The 15,403-nt window shown below is 37.7% G+C and overlaps 1 protein-coding gene across 3 annotated transcripts in view; it reads left to right on the forward strand.

The window, feature by feature from the left end:
- The window catches only part of MAP4K3 (mitogen-activated protein kinase kinase kinase kinase 3), a 206,053-nt gene that overhangs the window by 56,228 nt on the left and 134,422 nt on the right, over positions 1–15,403 (forward strand). For all 3 annotated transcript variants that reach the window (XR_006301061.1, XM_043604108.1, XM_043604109.1), the window contains exon 2: positions 10,241–10,298. Coding sequence is in view for 2 of the 3 variants with exons in the window: in XM_043604108.1 (XP_043460043.1) it covers positions 10,241–10,298 (58 nt within the window). In the remaining variant the exon portion in view is untranslated. The remainder of the gene's footprint in view (positions 1–10,240; positions 10,299–15,403) is intronic.

Consider the following 15,403-nt stretch of genomic DNA (forward strand, 5'->3'; position numbering starts at 1 on the left):
AGCATGAACAGGGGAGGGTCAGAGAAAGAAGGAGGCACAAACCTAAACAGAGATTGGTGTTCATGGATTGGAAGACTACATAGTAAAGATATCAGTTCTCTCCAAATTGATATATAGATTTAATGCAATTCCAAATAATCCCAGCAAGATTAAAAAATATATATACAGACAGGTCGATTCTAAAATGTATAGGGAAAGGCAAAAGACCTTGAATAGCTGAAGCAACTTTGAAAAAGAAAAAGAGGAATCACATAATAATTAATTTTTAAAACTTTTTGTAAAGCTACAGTAATCAAGACTGCATGTAGTATTAGTAAGGGATAGACACAAGATCAGTGGATCTATATAGAATCCAGAAATACACCCAGACAGGTATAGCCAACTGATTTTGACAGAGGTGAAAGGCAGTTCAATGCAGGAAGGATAGTTGTTTCAACAAACAGAACAGTTGGACGTATTCCTGCAAAAACAAAAAACCTGGACCTAAGTGTCCCACCTTAAATAAAAATTAAAGTAAAATGTATCAATCTAAATGTAAAACTTTTTTAGAAGAAAGCATAGGAGAAAATTGGGATTGAGCAAAAAGATTTTTTTGGACATGACACCAAAGCACAATCCATGAAAAAAAATAGTGGATAAATTAGACTTTATAAAAAATATAAACTTTTACTCTCTGTATTAGTTTACTAGGGCTGCCATAACAAAGTACCACAGATTGGGAGGCTCAAACAATTGAAATTTTATTTTCTCGCAGTTGTGGAGACTGGAAATTCAAGATCAAGGTGTTGGTAGAGTTGGCTTCTCCTCAGTCTCTCCATGAAATTCAGGTGGCCACCTTCTTGCTGTTTCTCACATGGTCTTTTCACTGTGCGTGCACATCTCTGGATCCCTTCCTGTTCTTGTAAGAATGCTAGCCCTACTGGATTAGAGCCACTCGTATGGCTTCATTTAACCTGAATTACCTCTTTAAAAGGCCTGTCTCCAAATACAGTTACATTCTAAGGTATTGGGGGTTAGGACTAAAACATACGAATTTTAGGAATGAATGCACACAATTCAGCCATAACACTCTGCAAATGATGCTATTAAGAGAATGAAAAGAACTTGTATCTGGAATATATAAAGAACTCTCAAAACTCAACAATACGAAAATAAACATCCCAATTAAAACATAGGAAAAAGATTAGAACACACTTCACCAAAGGATGGCAAGTGAGCACATGAATAGATATTCAACATCATTAGCCATTAGGGAAGTGCAAACTGAAACCACCACGACATGCCATTACACACTTGTTAGAATGGCCAAAATTAAAGGTACAATACCAGTTACTGGCAAGGATGTAGAACAACTGGGACACTCATAAATTGGTGCTGGAAATGGACAGTGGTACAGCTACTTTAGAAAGAGTTTGATAGTTTTTTACAAAGTTAAACATATACCTATCATATGACCCAGTTTCACTCCTGGGTATTTTTGTAACCTGTACTCAAATTTCTAGGAACCTTGATTCATAGTCACCAAAAACTAAAACTAGCTAGTATTATCGCTAGCTTTCACTGGTAGAGGATGAATGGTGGTATATCCATACAATAGAAAAGTACTAAAAAATGAGAAGGAACGAACTAACAGTACATGCAGCCACTTGGTGGAAGAAGACAGTTTCAAAAAGTGACATGATGATGGGCGCCTGGGTGGTTCAGTCGGTTAAGCGTCTGACTTTGGCTCATGGTTCGTGAGTTTGAGGCCTGCGTCGGGTTCTGTGCTGACAGCTCAGAGCCTGGAGCCTGCTTCGGATTCTGTGTCTCCCTCTCACTCTGCCCCTCCCCTGCCCATGCTCTGCATATCTCTCAAAAATAAATAAACATTAAAACTTTTTTTAAAAAGTTACATAATGAATGTTTAAATTTATATGAAATTCTTGAAAAGACAGAACTGTAGTGGCAAAGATCCAGTCAGTGGTTGCCAAGGGTTGGGGGAGGCAAGAATATAACTTCCAAGGGAGTTTTTTGCAGTAATGGAACTTTTTTGCTTCTGGCTGGTGATGATGGTTATACAAGTCTATACATGTGTTGAAACTACTAGAACTATGTTTTTTAAAGTAGATTTTTTCCAGTTATAAGCTAAATAAATCCTGGGGATGTAATCTACAGCATGTACTACAGTGATCACAGTTCTGTATTGTATATTTGGAAGATGGTGAGAGAATCATTCTTAAAAGGTCTCATCACAAGAAAAAAGAACTTTTAAGTGTGTGTGGTGGTAGATGTTAACTAAATTTATTGTGGTAACCAGTTTGCGGTATGTACATATATCAAGTTATGTTGTACACCTGAAACTAATACATTTTAAATGTAGTAATGCCTCAGAAAATTAAAACTCCCAAATATAAATATTATACTGTATGCACAAATATATAAAATTCAGTTTTTCAGTTGTACTAGACATATTTTAGTTGATCGATAACTACATGTGGCAGTCTGTTTATTGCACAGTGCAGATACAGAACATTTCCATCAATGCAGAAAGTCCTGTTGGACAACGCTGTTGTAGAGTGAGAGTCAGCCAGTTTTTCCTGTAAACAACCCAATAGTAGGTCTTTCAGGTACTTCATATGGTCTCCTTCTCAACTACTCAACTCTACCATTGTATTGTGAAAGCAGCCATAGACAGTACTTAAATGAACATGGCTGTGTTCTAGAAAAACTTTATAAAAATGGACCTGTTTCAAATCAAGAAACAGACTCTTAACTACAGGGAACAAATAGGTGGTTACCAGAGGTGAGGTGAATGGAGGGGATGGGTGAAATAGGTGAAGGGGATTAAGAGTACACTTTATCATAATGAGCACTGAGTAATGTACAGAACTGCTGAATCACCGTATTGTGCACCTGAAACTAATAGAACACTGGAATTAAAAAAAAAAAAACGGATATGTTTGCTGACCCCTATGTTAGAGAATCTGGCCTATATCCTTTCTTCATGTCAGCTCAGGGTTTATTGGTGGAGTGACCTTGTGTTTTACCATTCAAATTAAATAAAAATTTAATTATAATTTTGAGAATGAAAGTGGGCACTATTAAGAATTCTGTTAGGACTTAGGCATAAACTAGGAGTGTCGTAAGCAAACCAGGGACTGAGATCACTCTGGCTATCAGTCTTCTAGTGTATTTAGTTGCCCTTGTGGTAGGCTCACACTCGTTCAAGTAACTGGAAAAGCAGTCAAAACTATTCCTTCAGCAGGGACTGTGGGTTAGCCATCTCCCTCTGTAAGGGAGTATTTATATGGGAGGTACCCTGAGGCTTGGCCCTCCGTTTACACTCAAAATAGCCCGTGTTTTCTGTCCCAGTGCCCTTGCTCATGCTTTTCTTTCTATGCCCTCTTTCCCATCCCTCTTCTGTGTTTGTTGTTATCCAGCCCATCTTGCAAACCTCTGATTAAATGGTAATCTCCTTCATAAAGCCATCCCTGTAACACCCCTTTCAGACTTAGAAGTTGGTATTTATTTTATGAAACTCATGGCACAGTGCTTTATACCATGTCTCCAGACCTGGTGGGACGTCAGAAGTACCTCAGTAGCTTTAAGTACAGATTTATGGTTCCTGTCTTAAATCCGTTGATTGAAAACCAGTGGTGGTGTTTTGTTGTTGTTGTTGTAGCTAGTTTAGTATATGGAATCTGTTAATTTAGACTTAAATTATTCGATGTAAACATTGACCTTTGTAAGGAACGTTAGAAATAGCCTTTTTTCACTTTCTTGTTTTTTATTTTTTTTTTTAATTTTTTTTTTAACGTTTATTTTTGAGACAGAGAGAGACAGAGCATGAACGGGGGAGGGTCAGAGAGAGAGGGAGACACAGAATCTGAAACAGGCTCCAGGCTCTGAGCGGTCAGCACAGAGCCTGACGTGGGGCTCGAACTTACAGACCGAGAGATCATGACCTGAGCCAAAGTCGGACGCTCAACCGACTGAGCCACCCAGGCGCCCCATTCACTTTCTTGTTTTTAAATTGCGGGAACATAATTGGGAAGAAGACACAGGGAAATCACTTGCTCAGATCCCATTGCTAGTTACTGGCAGAACTAAACTTCACATATCTTCACTCCCATTTCTGAACCTTTCTTCTTCATATTCATGTCAGACAAACCTTTCTAAGGTGGAAGCTTTGAATACCTGGAAGTGCTTGGTCATAGTCGATGGTCAGATTATTTTATTGGTAGTGATGGTCTCTAACTCACTTTATATAGTATGTAGCATACTTTTTGCTTCTTAACGATTACTTCTGGATTATGTTGTTTACTCCCACTCTCACACTCAAGGGATATTTTTCTGATAGTTGGAGACGGTGCAGTAGTCAGCATGAAATTATCTCAGAAAAATCCTTTCCCAAATTCCATCATGAATGGCCTCTAAAAGGCTGACTGAACCAGGCTGACTTCTGGGATACCTTTGAATCATAACAGTTTGCAAAATCCCCTCTAAACTGAGACCAGTTCTAGATCTGTAGGACTTTCCTAACCAGGCCCACTCCCATTTGAGAAAGGTTACCCAGGATCTTTGGGAGTGTGTGTGTTTGGGATGTCCAAGCCAGAATAGAGATAGGGAAAAAGGCATGGGGGAAGTGATGATGACCTAAGCTGAGCTTTAAAGGATTATCTAGGAGTTAGGCCCAGGAAGGAGTTGGGGCAAGCATTCATCTCGGCAGTATGTTCCAAAGGGCAAACGTGTGGATAGCATTGGGGAATGGCAAGTTGTTTAGTTTGGCTGCAGCACAAAAATGCAAATTAGGAAGTGACAGGGGCAATATAGTAGAGAGTTTTATAGTTAAAATGCTATATTTCTCAACTAGATACACGCATGCAAAAGAATGAAATTGGAGTTCTCCTGGACGCCATGCCAAAATTCACTCAAAATGGATCATAGACCTAAATGGAAGAGCTAAAATTCTAAGATGCTTAGAAGAAAAGATAAGAAAAAAATTTTTGTGACCTTCGGCTAGACATTAGTTTTTTAGCTATAACACCAAAAGCACAAGCAACAAAAAATTAAAAACTTGATCAAAACTAAAACCTTTTGTGCTTCAAAGAACACCATCAAGAAAATCAAGACAATCCATAGGTTGGGATTAAATATTTGCAAATCATGTAACTGATAAGAGACTTACATCACAATCTATAAAGAATTCTAGGTCAGTAATAAAAAGACAACACAAAAATGGGCAAAAGTTGAATATGACATTTCTCCAAAGAAAATATTCAGATGGCCAATGAGCATAAAAAGATGCTCAACATCATTAGTCATTAGTGAACTGCAACTCAGACCACAATGAGATACTACTTCACACCCACTAGGACAGCTGAAATAAAAACCGTAACAACAAATGTTGGCAAGGATGTGGAGATATGGAACCCTTGTGTATTGCTGGTGACAATATAAAATGGTGCTGCCACTTTGGAGAAACGTTTGACAGTCCTTCAAAAAGCTAAACATAGAGTTGCCGTGTGATTCGGCACTTCCCCTCTTAGGTCTGTCTGTACCCAAGAGAATTAGAAACAAAAATGTGTACTCTAACGTTCATAGAAGCATTATTCATTATAGCCCCAAAATGGAAACAGCCTAAATATCCTTCAGCTGACAAATCGATAAATAAATTGTGGTACTTCCATACAGTGGAGTATATTCAGTAACGAAAGGAATCATGCACTGATACACAATACATCATGAGTGAACCGGAAAATGTTACGCTCAGTGAAAGAAGCCAGTCACAAAGGACCACATTTTGTATAATCCTATTTTTATGAACTATCCAGAGTAGTCAACTCCATAGAGGTAGAAAGTAGACCAGTAGCTGTCAGGAACTGGGAGGAGGAGGAATAGGGAGTGACTGCTAATTGATTGGTGTAGGGTTTCTTTTTGGGGTGATGAGAAGTTCCAAAGTTAGAAAGCAGTGATGGTTATGAAACTGTGAATGTACTTAAAACCACTGAATTGTATGCACTGAAAGGGTAAACTTTATGGTATGTGAATTATATCTCAATAAAAGCTGTTACGAAAAGTGTTGTAATTAGTGAAAAATTTAAATTCTCTGACAAGGAATTCCTTCCTTCCTTCTTTCTTTCTTTCTTTCTTTCTTTCTTTCTTCCTTCCTTCCTTCCTTCCTTCCTTCCTTCCTTCCTTCCTTCCTTCCTTCCTTCCTTTCTTTCCCTTTCCCTCTCCCTCTCCCTCCCCCTCTCCCTCTCCCTCTCCCTCTCCCTCCCCCTCTCCCTCCCCCTCCCCCTCCCCTCCCCCTCCCCCTCCCCTCCCCCTCCCCCTCCCCCTCCCCCTCCCCCTCCCCCTCCCCCTCCTCCTCCCCCTCCCCTTTCCCTTTCCCTTTCCCTTTCCCGGGAGTTGGGTAGGAGCAAAGAGAATCCCAAGTGCAGAGCCCTGTGCAGGGCTAGATCTCACCAACCGCGAGATCATGACCTCAGCCCAAAGCAAGAGTCAGATGCTTAACTGACTGAGCCACCTAGGTGCCCCTTGAATTTTGTCTTTAAAGCAATGGTGTGTATTCCTGAAGAGTTTTCCGTTCAAGAACAACATGATCTGAATATCACTTTCAAAATAAGTGAAGAATGGTGGGCAAGCCAATGATGTGGCAGACAACTCCTAGGTCTAGATGCTAAGAATATTTATCCTCAGTTTTCTGCCCTGAGCAAGTCTGAAATTTTCACATTATTGATACTGAATTAAAAATTTTTAACTTTAGGGGTGCCTGAATGGCTCATTCAGTTGAACGTCTGACTCATGATTTGGCTCAGGCCATGATCTCATGGTTTGTGGGTTTCAGCCCTGCATCAGGCTCTGTGCTGACAGTGCAGAACCTGCTTGGAATTTTCTCTCTCCCTCTCTCTCTGCCCCTTCCCCGTTTGTACTTTCTCTCTCTCTCAATATAAGTAAATAAAACTTAAAAAAAATTTTTTTTAACTTTGTACATGGCAATATTTTATAATATTTACCTTGTTCTCATTTTCTTCCTAATAAATTGCTCTGGGTGATTGCAAAAAGATTAGTAGTTGCAGAGTATAGGAGATAACTATTACTTTTTATATTTAACTCAGTATATAATCTTGACCATTGTAAATTTAGAGACAGCAAAACATGATTTAGCTAGAAGACCAAGAATTTTTTTTTTTTTTTTTTTTTTTTTTTTTTTTGAGAGCAAGCGAGTGAGCGCAGGAGCTCGTATGCAAGCAGGGGAGGGACAGGGAGGGAGAGAATCTTATGCTGGCTCCATGCAGGGTGTGGAGCTCGATCCACATGGGGCTCAATCTCAGGACCCTGAGATCAAAGAATCTGACACTTGCTTAATCAACTGAGCTTACCCAGGAACCCCAAAACCAAGATTCTTGATGAATCATAATGCTTTAAAGACTTTTTGTTAATAAATGTCTGTCTGCTGCGTTTTGATGCAGAAAAGCTCAGAAATTCAACTTGTCTGGGTTTTTTGTTGTAATTTTTCTTTTTGTGAATTACCTTAGTTCTGTCAAATAAAGTTACATACTGGAAAATATTTCAGAAGGTAAAAAAAAGTAGTAATCATTAGGTGTCTTCTGTTTTTTTGTTCATTCTAAAGAATCATAATTTTAAGGACTCGTTTGTTATCCTTAAAATTCTGGAATGATTTAAATTTTGAAAAATTATATCTGAAGTCACGCCTGTAGTAAACATTGACTTCAGTCTGATAAGTGCTACTGATAAATAGTTTGCTGTCCCAGTTTCTCTGTTAAATATGTGCTGGTGTTAATTATTAGTAAATCTGTTTTTAGAAGAGAGTTGTACATTGTGTCCAGTAGCCATTTTGGACACTCTGTAACTTGTGTTGTCAGTAGAGATTGTGCCCTCTTGTGGTCAATTAGGAACAAAATTTCAGCTATAAAAAATCATCTTGGCTTTCTGTGAGTTCATATTCTCTCTGCTCTTTTGTAATGGAATCACCCATACTCTGATCTTTCTTTCTTTCTTTCTTTCTTTCTTTCTTTCTTTCTTTCTTTCTTTCTTTCCTTCTCTCTCTCTTTCTTTCCTTCCTTCTCTTTCTTTCTTTCTTTCTTTCTTTCTTTCTTTCTTTCTTTCTTTCTATGTTTATTTATTTTTGAGAGACAAAGACAGAGAGAGCATGAATGGGGGAGGGGCAGAGAGCGAGGAAGACCACAGAATCCGAAGCAGGCTCCAGGCTCGGAGTGAGCCCAGTGCGGGGCTCAAACTCATGAACTGTGAGATCATGACCTGAGCTGAAGTTGAACGCTTAACCAGCTGAGCCACCCATGCGCCCCTGAATTTCTTTGGGTGAACAGAAAACAAAACCATGGCAGGATTTTTAAATGGAGAATTGAGAAGTGGGGAGAGTAGCATCTTGTCTTAGTTTATTTGGAGAAGTGCTAGAAAAGATGGGGGTTAGAGGACAGAGTATCTAGGGGGAGCCTGACAGGGCAGGTTCATGAAGTGTGAGGAGAAAAAGCAAGTAGTTGTGATAATGTTTGAGAAGATTTATGAGTCCTGTTTCTGTGATATACCTGAGTATTGTACAGGTACACTTTGCTGGCCCTTCACAAAATGCTCCCAGAATGGTGTTCTGATTTTATTTCTGTTTCAGTGTGTGTGTGTGTGCGCGCGCGTGTGTGCGCGCGCGTGTATCTTCTCATTCAAGAGAAGGGAATGAGCACATATCTAGCACTATATTGAAATGTCTATCTCATTTAACAGAAACTAAGTTTAGTTTGAAGTAACTGTTCAAATCTGTTTTGTACTGCTTATAATAAGTTGGCCATGGTAAGTGTTCATTGGTTATGGGAATTTTTTCAGAAGGAATGAATTTTCCCTACAAATTTCAGTTAAAATTTTTTCTTAATTTATATGGGGAGATCTCTCTTTTATAAAAATATTTATTTAAGTAATCTCTGCAGTCTTCGTGGGGCTCAGATTCATAACCCCTAAGATCAAGAGTCACATGCCCTTCCAGTTCAGCCAGCCAGGCACCCAAGTAGGGGGAGATCTTTTTAATACCTTTGAGTTAAAAGGTTAAATTTTATATTTCAGCAATGGCCGTGCCCCATATCTACCTTCCTAGATTATCATCTGACCTTTTTAATGCCCCAGTATTCTTAGAAGGGTTCTGTTGTTAATGCTGCTATCATTACTTGTAGATGATTCACTGATCTTCACCAATCCATTAATAAGAAAGTGTTGTGGGGCGCTTTGCTGGCTCAGCTGGCAGAGTGTGTGATTCTTGATCTTGAGGTTGTGAGCTCAAGGCCCACATTGGGTGTATAGATTAGAATTGTGTGTATTGATCTTCATTGGCTGATATGAAAGTTAAGTTTCAGTGAGCAGTTTTATGTAACAGTTATAACAGTTGCAAGTATTTTGAAAGTTCTGATCAAATTATAAAACATTTTAAGTTGACAAAGAATTACTGCCATTTGCATACAAATTGAAAAGACAGCTTCAGCTTATTACATAATCACAGTTGTAAATACGAGCAATTTAATGTTATTGATTGATCTCTTAAATAATTTTTATTTTTAATATATGGCTTGTGAAATATACTTGATTGTACTGAACTGCACTGAATTGATTGTACCATCAGCTGTGTTTAAACAGATGCGCGGGGGGGGGGGGCTGTTTTTATATTTATATTATTATATACTTATAAATTATTAGCTTTTCATATTCTCAGATTTTTAAGATTAAAAGTTTAAGGCTAGTTAATGAATTCAAAATTTTAAATGGACTTAGAATGAATGGCAATAAAGTGTAATGCTTAAAAGCTCAGACTCTGAAATCAGTCTTCTTGGATTAGAATCATTACTGTTGCTTACTAGCAATATGGCCTCGGCAAGTTCTTTAACTTGTCTGTGCTTCAGTTTTGTCATCTGCAAAGTGGATATAATATTAGTACCTACCTCATAAGATTGTTGTGAGGATAAATGAATTAATAAAAAATACTTAGGACAGTGCCTGGCACATCCTGAAGTCTCTGTAAGTGTTAATTATTATTATCACTGTTATTAAATTTACACTTGAATTAATGTTGGCATTCATTGTAAAGAATATATTGTTTGCTTTGTAAATATAAACCCCTTTTACAGTTCTTGCATTAAAAATTATCTCTGTATAACTGAAAATAAACAGTAAACTAAAATGACATTTATAAAGTTTTTCATGAAAACTTTTTTTTACAGTATTTTTTCTTCTCTTTTAGGCACGGAATGTTAACACTGGTGAATTGGCAGCAATTAAAGTAATAAAACTGGAACCAGGTAAACTGAAATTTGATGTTTCTTATTGCTGTAAGCCACTGCATATCTTTAAGGCTGATTTTAATGATGTTTGGTCAGCATTTTCTGATTGTTCCTAACATCTGGGAAATAGAACTGGGGTCTACTCTTTTCCTCCTCCTCTTTGAGTTCTGTAGACACCTGACTCAGTTCTTCTTGAAAAAATAACTCATAATGGGGGGAGGAGGAGAACTCCTGAAGAGACTGTTCCTTCTAACTCAGTTGAGCTAACTTGTCACCAGTCTCTAGTGCTGTTTTTCTAGGTTAGCACTGTCCTATACTGAGAGGGCATTGTGATGCCAGGGGGAAAACACTGAACTGAGATTGGAGTGCCTGTAGTTCAGTTCTTTCTGTCCCACACTCTTGCTGTGTGAACTTGGGCAGGTAGCTTCTCTGGGTCTCCTCTGTTTTCTCAGTAGACCTAACCCTCCCATTTTATGAGTCATTAATATTGTAATACTAGTTACCTTCCAACTTGAGCAGCTTATTGTAGAGCCCCTAGATGACTCTGCTTTTTTTTTTTTCTGCTTCAGCTATATTTTCTCTCTGAAATCCCCTACCCTTTACAAAACCCATGTCTTTCTGAGCTAACTACATACCCTTGTTTATCCTCTCTTAAAAGTCCTTCTTCGGGGCGCCTGGGTGGTTCAGTTGGTTGTGCGTCTGACTTTGGCTCACGTCATGATCTCACGGTTCGTGCTCTGGTGCTGACGGCTCAGAGCCTGGAGCCTGCTTCAGATTCTATGTCCCCGTCTCTCTGCCCCACCCCTGCTTGTGCTCTGTCTCTCTCTGTCTCTCAAAAATGAATAAACGTTAAAAAATTTTTTTTAAAAATCCTTCCTCTTTTTTTCTCTTTTCTATCATAAACAAGTAGCTGTGCTAAGTGTCTAGACTGAGTTCCACAGTGATGGTACTGCCTTTCTGATGGCTTCCTTCACAACAAATTGATAATACATGAATTTGGTAAAAACAGGTTTTATTCCTGGTGTGAGCAGAAATCCATTTGGTAGTTTTTTGTTTCTGTTTTTGTTGTTTTAAGGAGGGCATTTTTTTTTTTGAAAAGTCCAGATAGTAAAGTATTTTAGGCTTTGTGGACCATATGTGGTCTCTGCATACAGTTACCCCTCTTTCCTCCCTCTCTGTCTCTTTTCTCCCCCTAAAATGTAAAAACCATTCTTAGCAAACCAGGCCACCTGCAGCTGTAGTTTTCCTGCCCTTGATTTAGATCATCAGTAGACTTTTTAGAAGTGCCATTAAGATGAAATTTAAGGATGTGTTGATGGACTGTGATCAAACCACACTTAAATATAATGAATGAAAAAATACTTTCTCAGTTACACATATTTACAGATTTTGTATAGTCTAATTAATACTCTAACATACAAGATAGTTTTTTCTTTGAATCTCCTCTGTTTTTTAGGGGATATTTAAAGTTGGTGAAATCTGAGGTAAGAAAAAAAAGTGAAGATTTGGCATTTGAAGCAGGGTCTTCATTTGTAATCAGTAAGGAGTGGCTCTGTTATTTGATGAAGTCATCTCTAATTAGAAGCAGTTTGTACATACATCATTCCTTCCAATCAGTTTAGTGTCTCCTGTTTCAGGTCTTCCTGCCTCTGCTCTAAGAGCACTTAACCACATCTGTATTGTCATTCTAGAAATGCCTTTCTTTGTTCCAAGGCTTTTGGTCAAGTTTGTGTCCATAGCACTGAACTTAGTGTCTGGTACACGGTACCTGTTCAGTACCTCTTAAAACTTCTTTAAAAAATTAGGAACTTGAAAAATCTTTCTGTTCATCAAGTCCTTTGTTTTCTGATTAATGCAATGTTTCTGTTGTTAGGATGTGAATCTTAAACTGTCATGTATATGTTGATCATTGTTTTAAAAGTAGAAAATACAATTAAATAAAAAGAAGAAAAATCATTCATGTTCTATCCAGAGATAACAGGGTTATTATCATTTATATGTTACTACATATACCCTTAAGTTTACTTAACATTGGATTCCCTACCTAGATCTTCATAGAAGCCACCTGACTTTGAATACTTTAATTTCACATATCACTTGTTGGTGAGCTTGAAATATATGGCCTGGTGTTTAAAAACACAGGTCTAAAGCCAGGCTACTTTGATTGTAGTCCTGGCTTTGCCACATTGCTTAAGCTTTCTGGTTCTGTTTCTTGATCTCTAAAATGGAACTAATAACAGTAGCTTCCTCTTAAGGTTGTTGTAGGGATTAAATGAGCTAATATATCTAAAGCACTTAAAACAGTGTCTGGAACAAAGTACCGTAGTACCTTCTATAGTAAGTAGCTGTTATCACTACTAACAGTACTCCAGTTCTTGAGATATGACCAACCATATTCCATCTATACCCACCACCCTCCTTCTTCCATTTATAATTTTGAATGAGACCCCAAATATCAAATCATTAATATTTCAGCATGTATGGCTAAAGGATAAGAACTCAAAGTATAACCACAAACAGGAACCCTTACAGGAACATAAAATGGTGCATCTACTTTGGAAAAACAGTTTGGCATTTTTCTTAAAAAGTTAAACATTAATTTGCCAAATGACCCAGCAGTTCTTCTCTTGTGCATCTGCCTGCACGACTTTCACATACAAGTTCATAGTAGCATTATTCACAGTAGCCTGAAGTTGGAAAGAACTGCCCATCAGCTGGTAAATGAAGAGACAAAATATGTCTATAAAGTGAAATATTATTCAGCAATAAAAACAAACTGCTGATGGATGCAATGACATAAATGAACCTAAAAACATGCTAAGTGGAAGGACCCAGACACGAGAGACCACACAGTGTATGATTCCTCTTATGTGAAATATTCAGAAGAGGCAAATCTGTAGTCAGAAAGTGGATTAGTGGGCTGGTGTGTTTGTGTGTGTGTGTGTGTGTGTGTGTGTGTGTGTGTGTGTGTGGACTAACAGTTAATGGACATGAGGAATCTTATTGGGGTAATATTCTAAACTGGTTTACAGTAATGGATGCACACCTTCGTAGATTACTAAAAAAACTATTAAATTGTACTCTTGATATGGATGAATTACATGATTTTAAAATATGCCTCAGTAAAGTGATCAAAATATATAACACAATACCATTGTTGTCTTTCAACAACTTTAATAAGTTTCCTAATAACAGATAAGTCCCACGTACTGCAATTAGTTGATATGTCTCAAATTTCTTTTATATTTGTATATTCCTTCTTTATTTCTCCTTTTTTTTTAAAAAAATCTCTTTTTCCTTGCAATTTTTTGTTGAAAAAAAAACTAGGTTGTTTGTCATGTAGAATTATTCCCTCAGTCTGGATTTTGCTGATTGCCTCCCTGTGGTGTCATTTAATATGTTCTTCTGCGAATCGGTAGTTAGCCTGAGAGGATTAATAAGATTCAGGCTAGATTTGGAATGTGGTGGAGGGAGACAACTTCATGGTGGCATGTTTACATTTTTCTAAATTAAAATTCTGATGGACTGTCTATGATTTTTGGAAAAACAAAAACCAAATCTGAAATACTTAAGTGTATGTAATGAAGAATTACATCCAAGTTTGTTATTTTGTTCCTTGTTTTTCTTTTTTTTTTTAAGCAGCTGATATCCAGTTTGAACCTGACACTAAATGAAGACTTATTCAGACACGTGGACAAAATTGTTTGCTTAAATGTGAAGTTAGTGTGTTTATGTCACTGGGACTTACAGTCTTATTCATGTGGCTTTAATTTATATTTGGTTTCCTTAGTCATCCTTTGATTAACCAAAGCCTGTAACATTTTTTTAAACTTTTCGTTTGAATTCCAGTTAGTTAACATAGAGTGTAATGAAAGTAAAAAAAAAAATACAATTAAATAAAAAATAAGAAACTAAGCATCATTCATCATTCTACCAAGTGTGTGAACCCTGTCAACAAATACAGTTAAATAAAAAGAAGAAACTAAGCATCGTTCGTCATTCTTCCAGGTGTATGAACACTGTCAACTTCTGATGATTCTCTGGATTTTCTTGTATGTTTATATACAAACACCCACACATACATAAACATATAGGAACCACACAGTTATGTAGACCACAAAGGGCTGGTAGAAGTTCAAAGATTGGCAAGAGTACACGACTGAGATTGGCTTAATTTGCTTGCCTGCCATGAACCAGTGAACAGGCACCACAGAGGACAAATAAGATAAGGATGCACGTGAGTGGACATGGCTCACCAGGGCGTCCCCAGGTCCTCGCAGAGGGTGGGCTACACCGGTGGTCTGTGCAGTGAGTAATTTGTCAGCCACAAAACCTAGTTTGCCATCATGTATGCTTTCAGGCTTGGAGAGTGACATCATCTGTAGTCAGCAAGTGGTGCAGCTGCTGTTAGAAAAGGCAATTATTTGTTGTGACACTGCTCTGTGCTTTTGTGTTCCATTTCTTGCAGTGTCCTCGGACCTGTAGCAGGCCTGGCCATCGCCTGCCTTACATGTAAACACATGTATGTGTATATGAGTACACTTTATTCATATAAAGGACTTATTTTGTGTATTTGCTTTTCGTTTGGAAAGCATTTCATGAATATTTTTCCGTGTTAACATTTTTATGCCAGTGTTTTTTTAGTTGGCTGCATAGTAGTTGGTTATATAAATCACATTTATTTACTCAGTCCCTAATGATTGTAACACATAAGTTTTCACGGTTAGAAACAGCATTACTGTGTACCTGCGAGGATATCTTTTGTTTTTATACATGATGATTTTGTCATGATGAATTCATAGCTGGTCAAAAGATGTGTCCATTTTTAAGAGTTACGATATATACTAGGAAGGTTGTGCCTGAAATTTCCTGTTTTTTCCCCCTATACTTTTGCCCACAAAGGGTATCATTAAAATAAAATCTTTACTATTGGGCAGAAATTGATACCTGTTAATTAATTGGCATTTCTTTGTCTTCTGGTAATTGGATTTTTTTTGTGAAGAACTTGTTCATGTCAGTTATTTAACAGAAATGTATTCAGTGTCTACTGTGTGCCAGTCTGTGATCTCACTGTCCGGCAAATAGTGGTAAATAAGGCAGACTCTTACCCTTGAAAAGCTTAT

The sequence above is a fragment of the Prionailurus bengalensis genome, chromosome A3 (genome assembly GCF_016509475.1).
Source record: "Prionailurus bengalensis isolate Pbe53 chromosome A3, Fcat_Pben_1.1_paternal_pri, whole genome shotgun sequence".
Classification (NCBI taxonomy): Eukaryota; Metazoa; Chordata; class Mammalia; order Carnivora; family Felidae; genus Prionailurus; species Prionailurus bengalensis.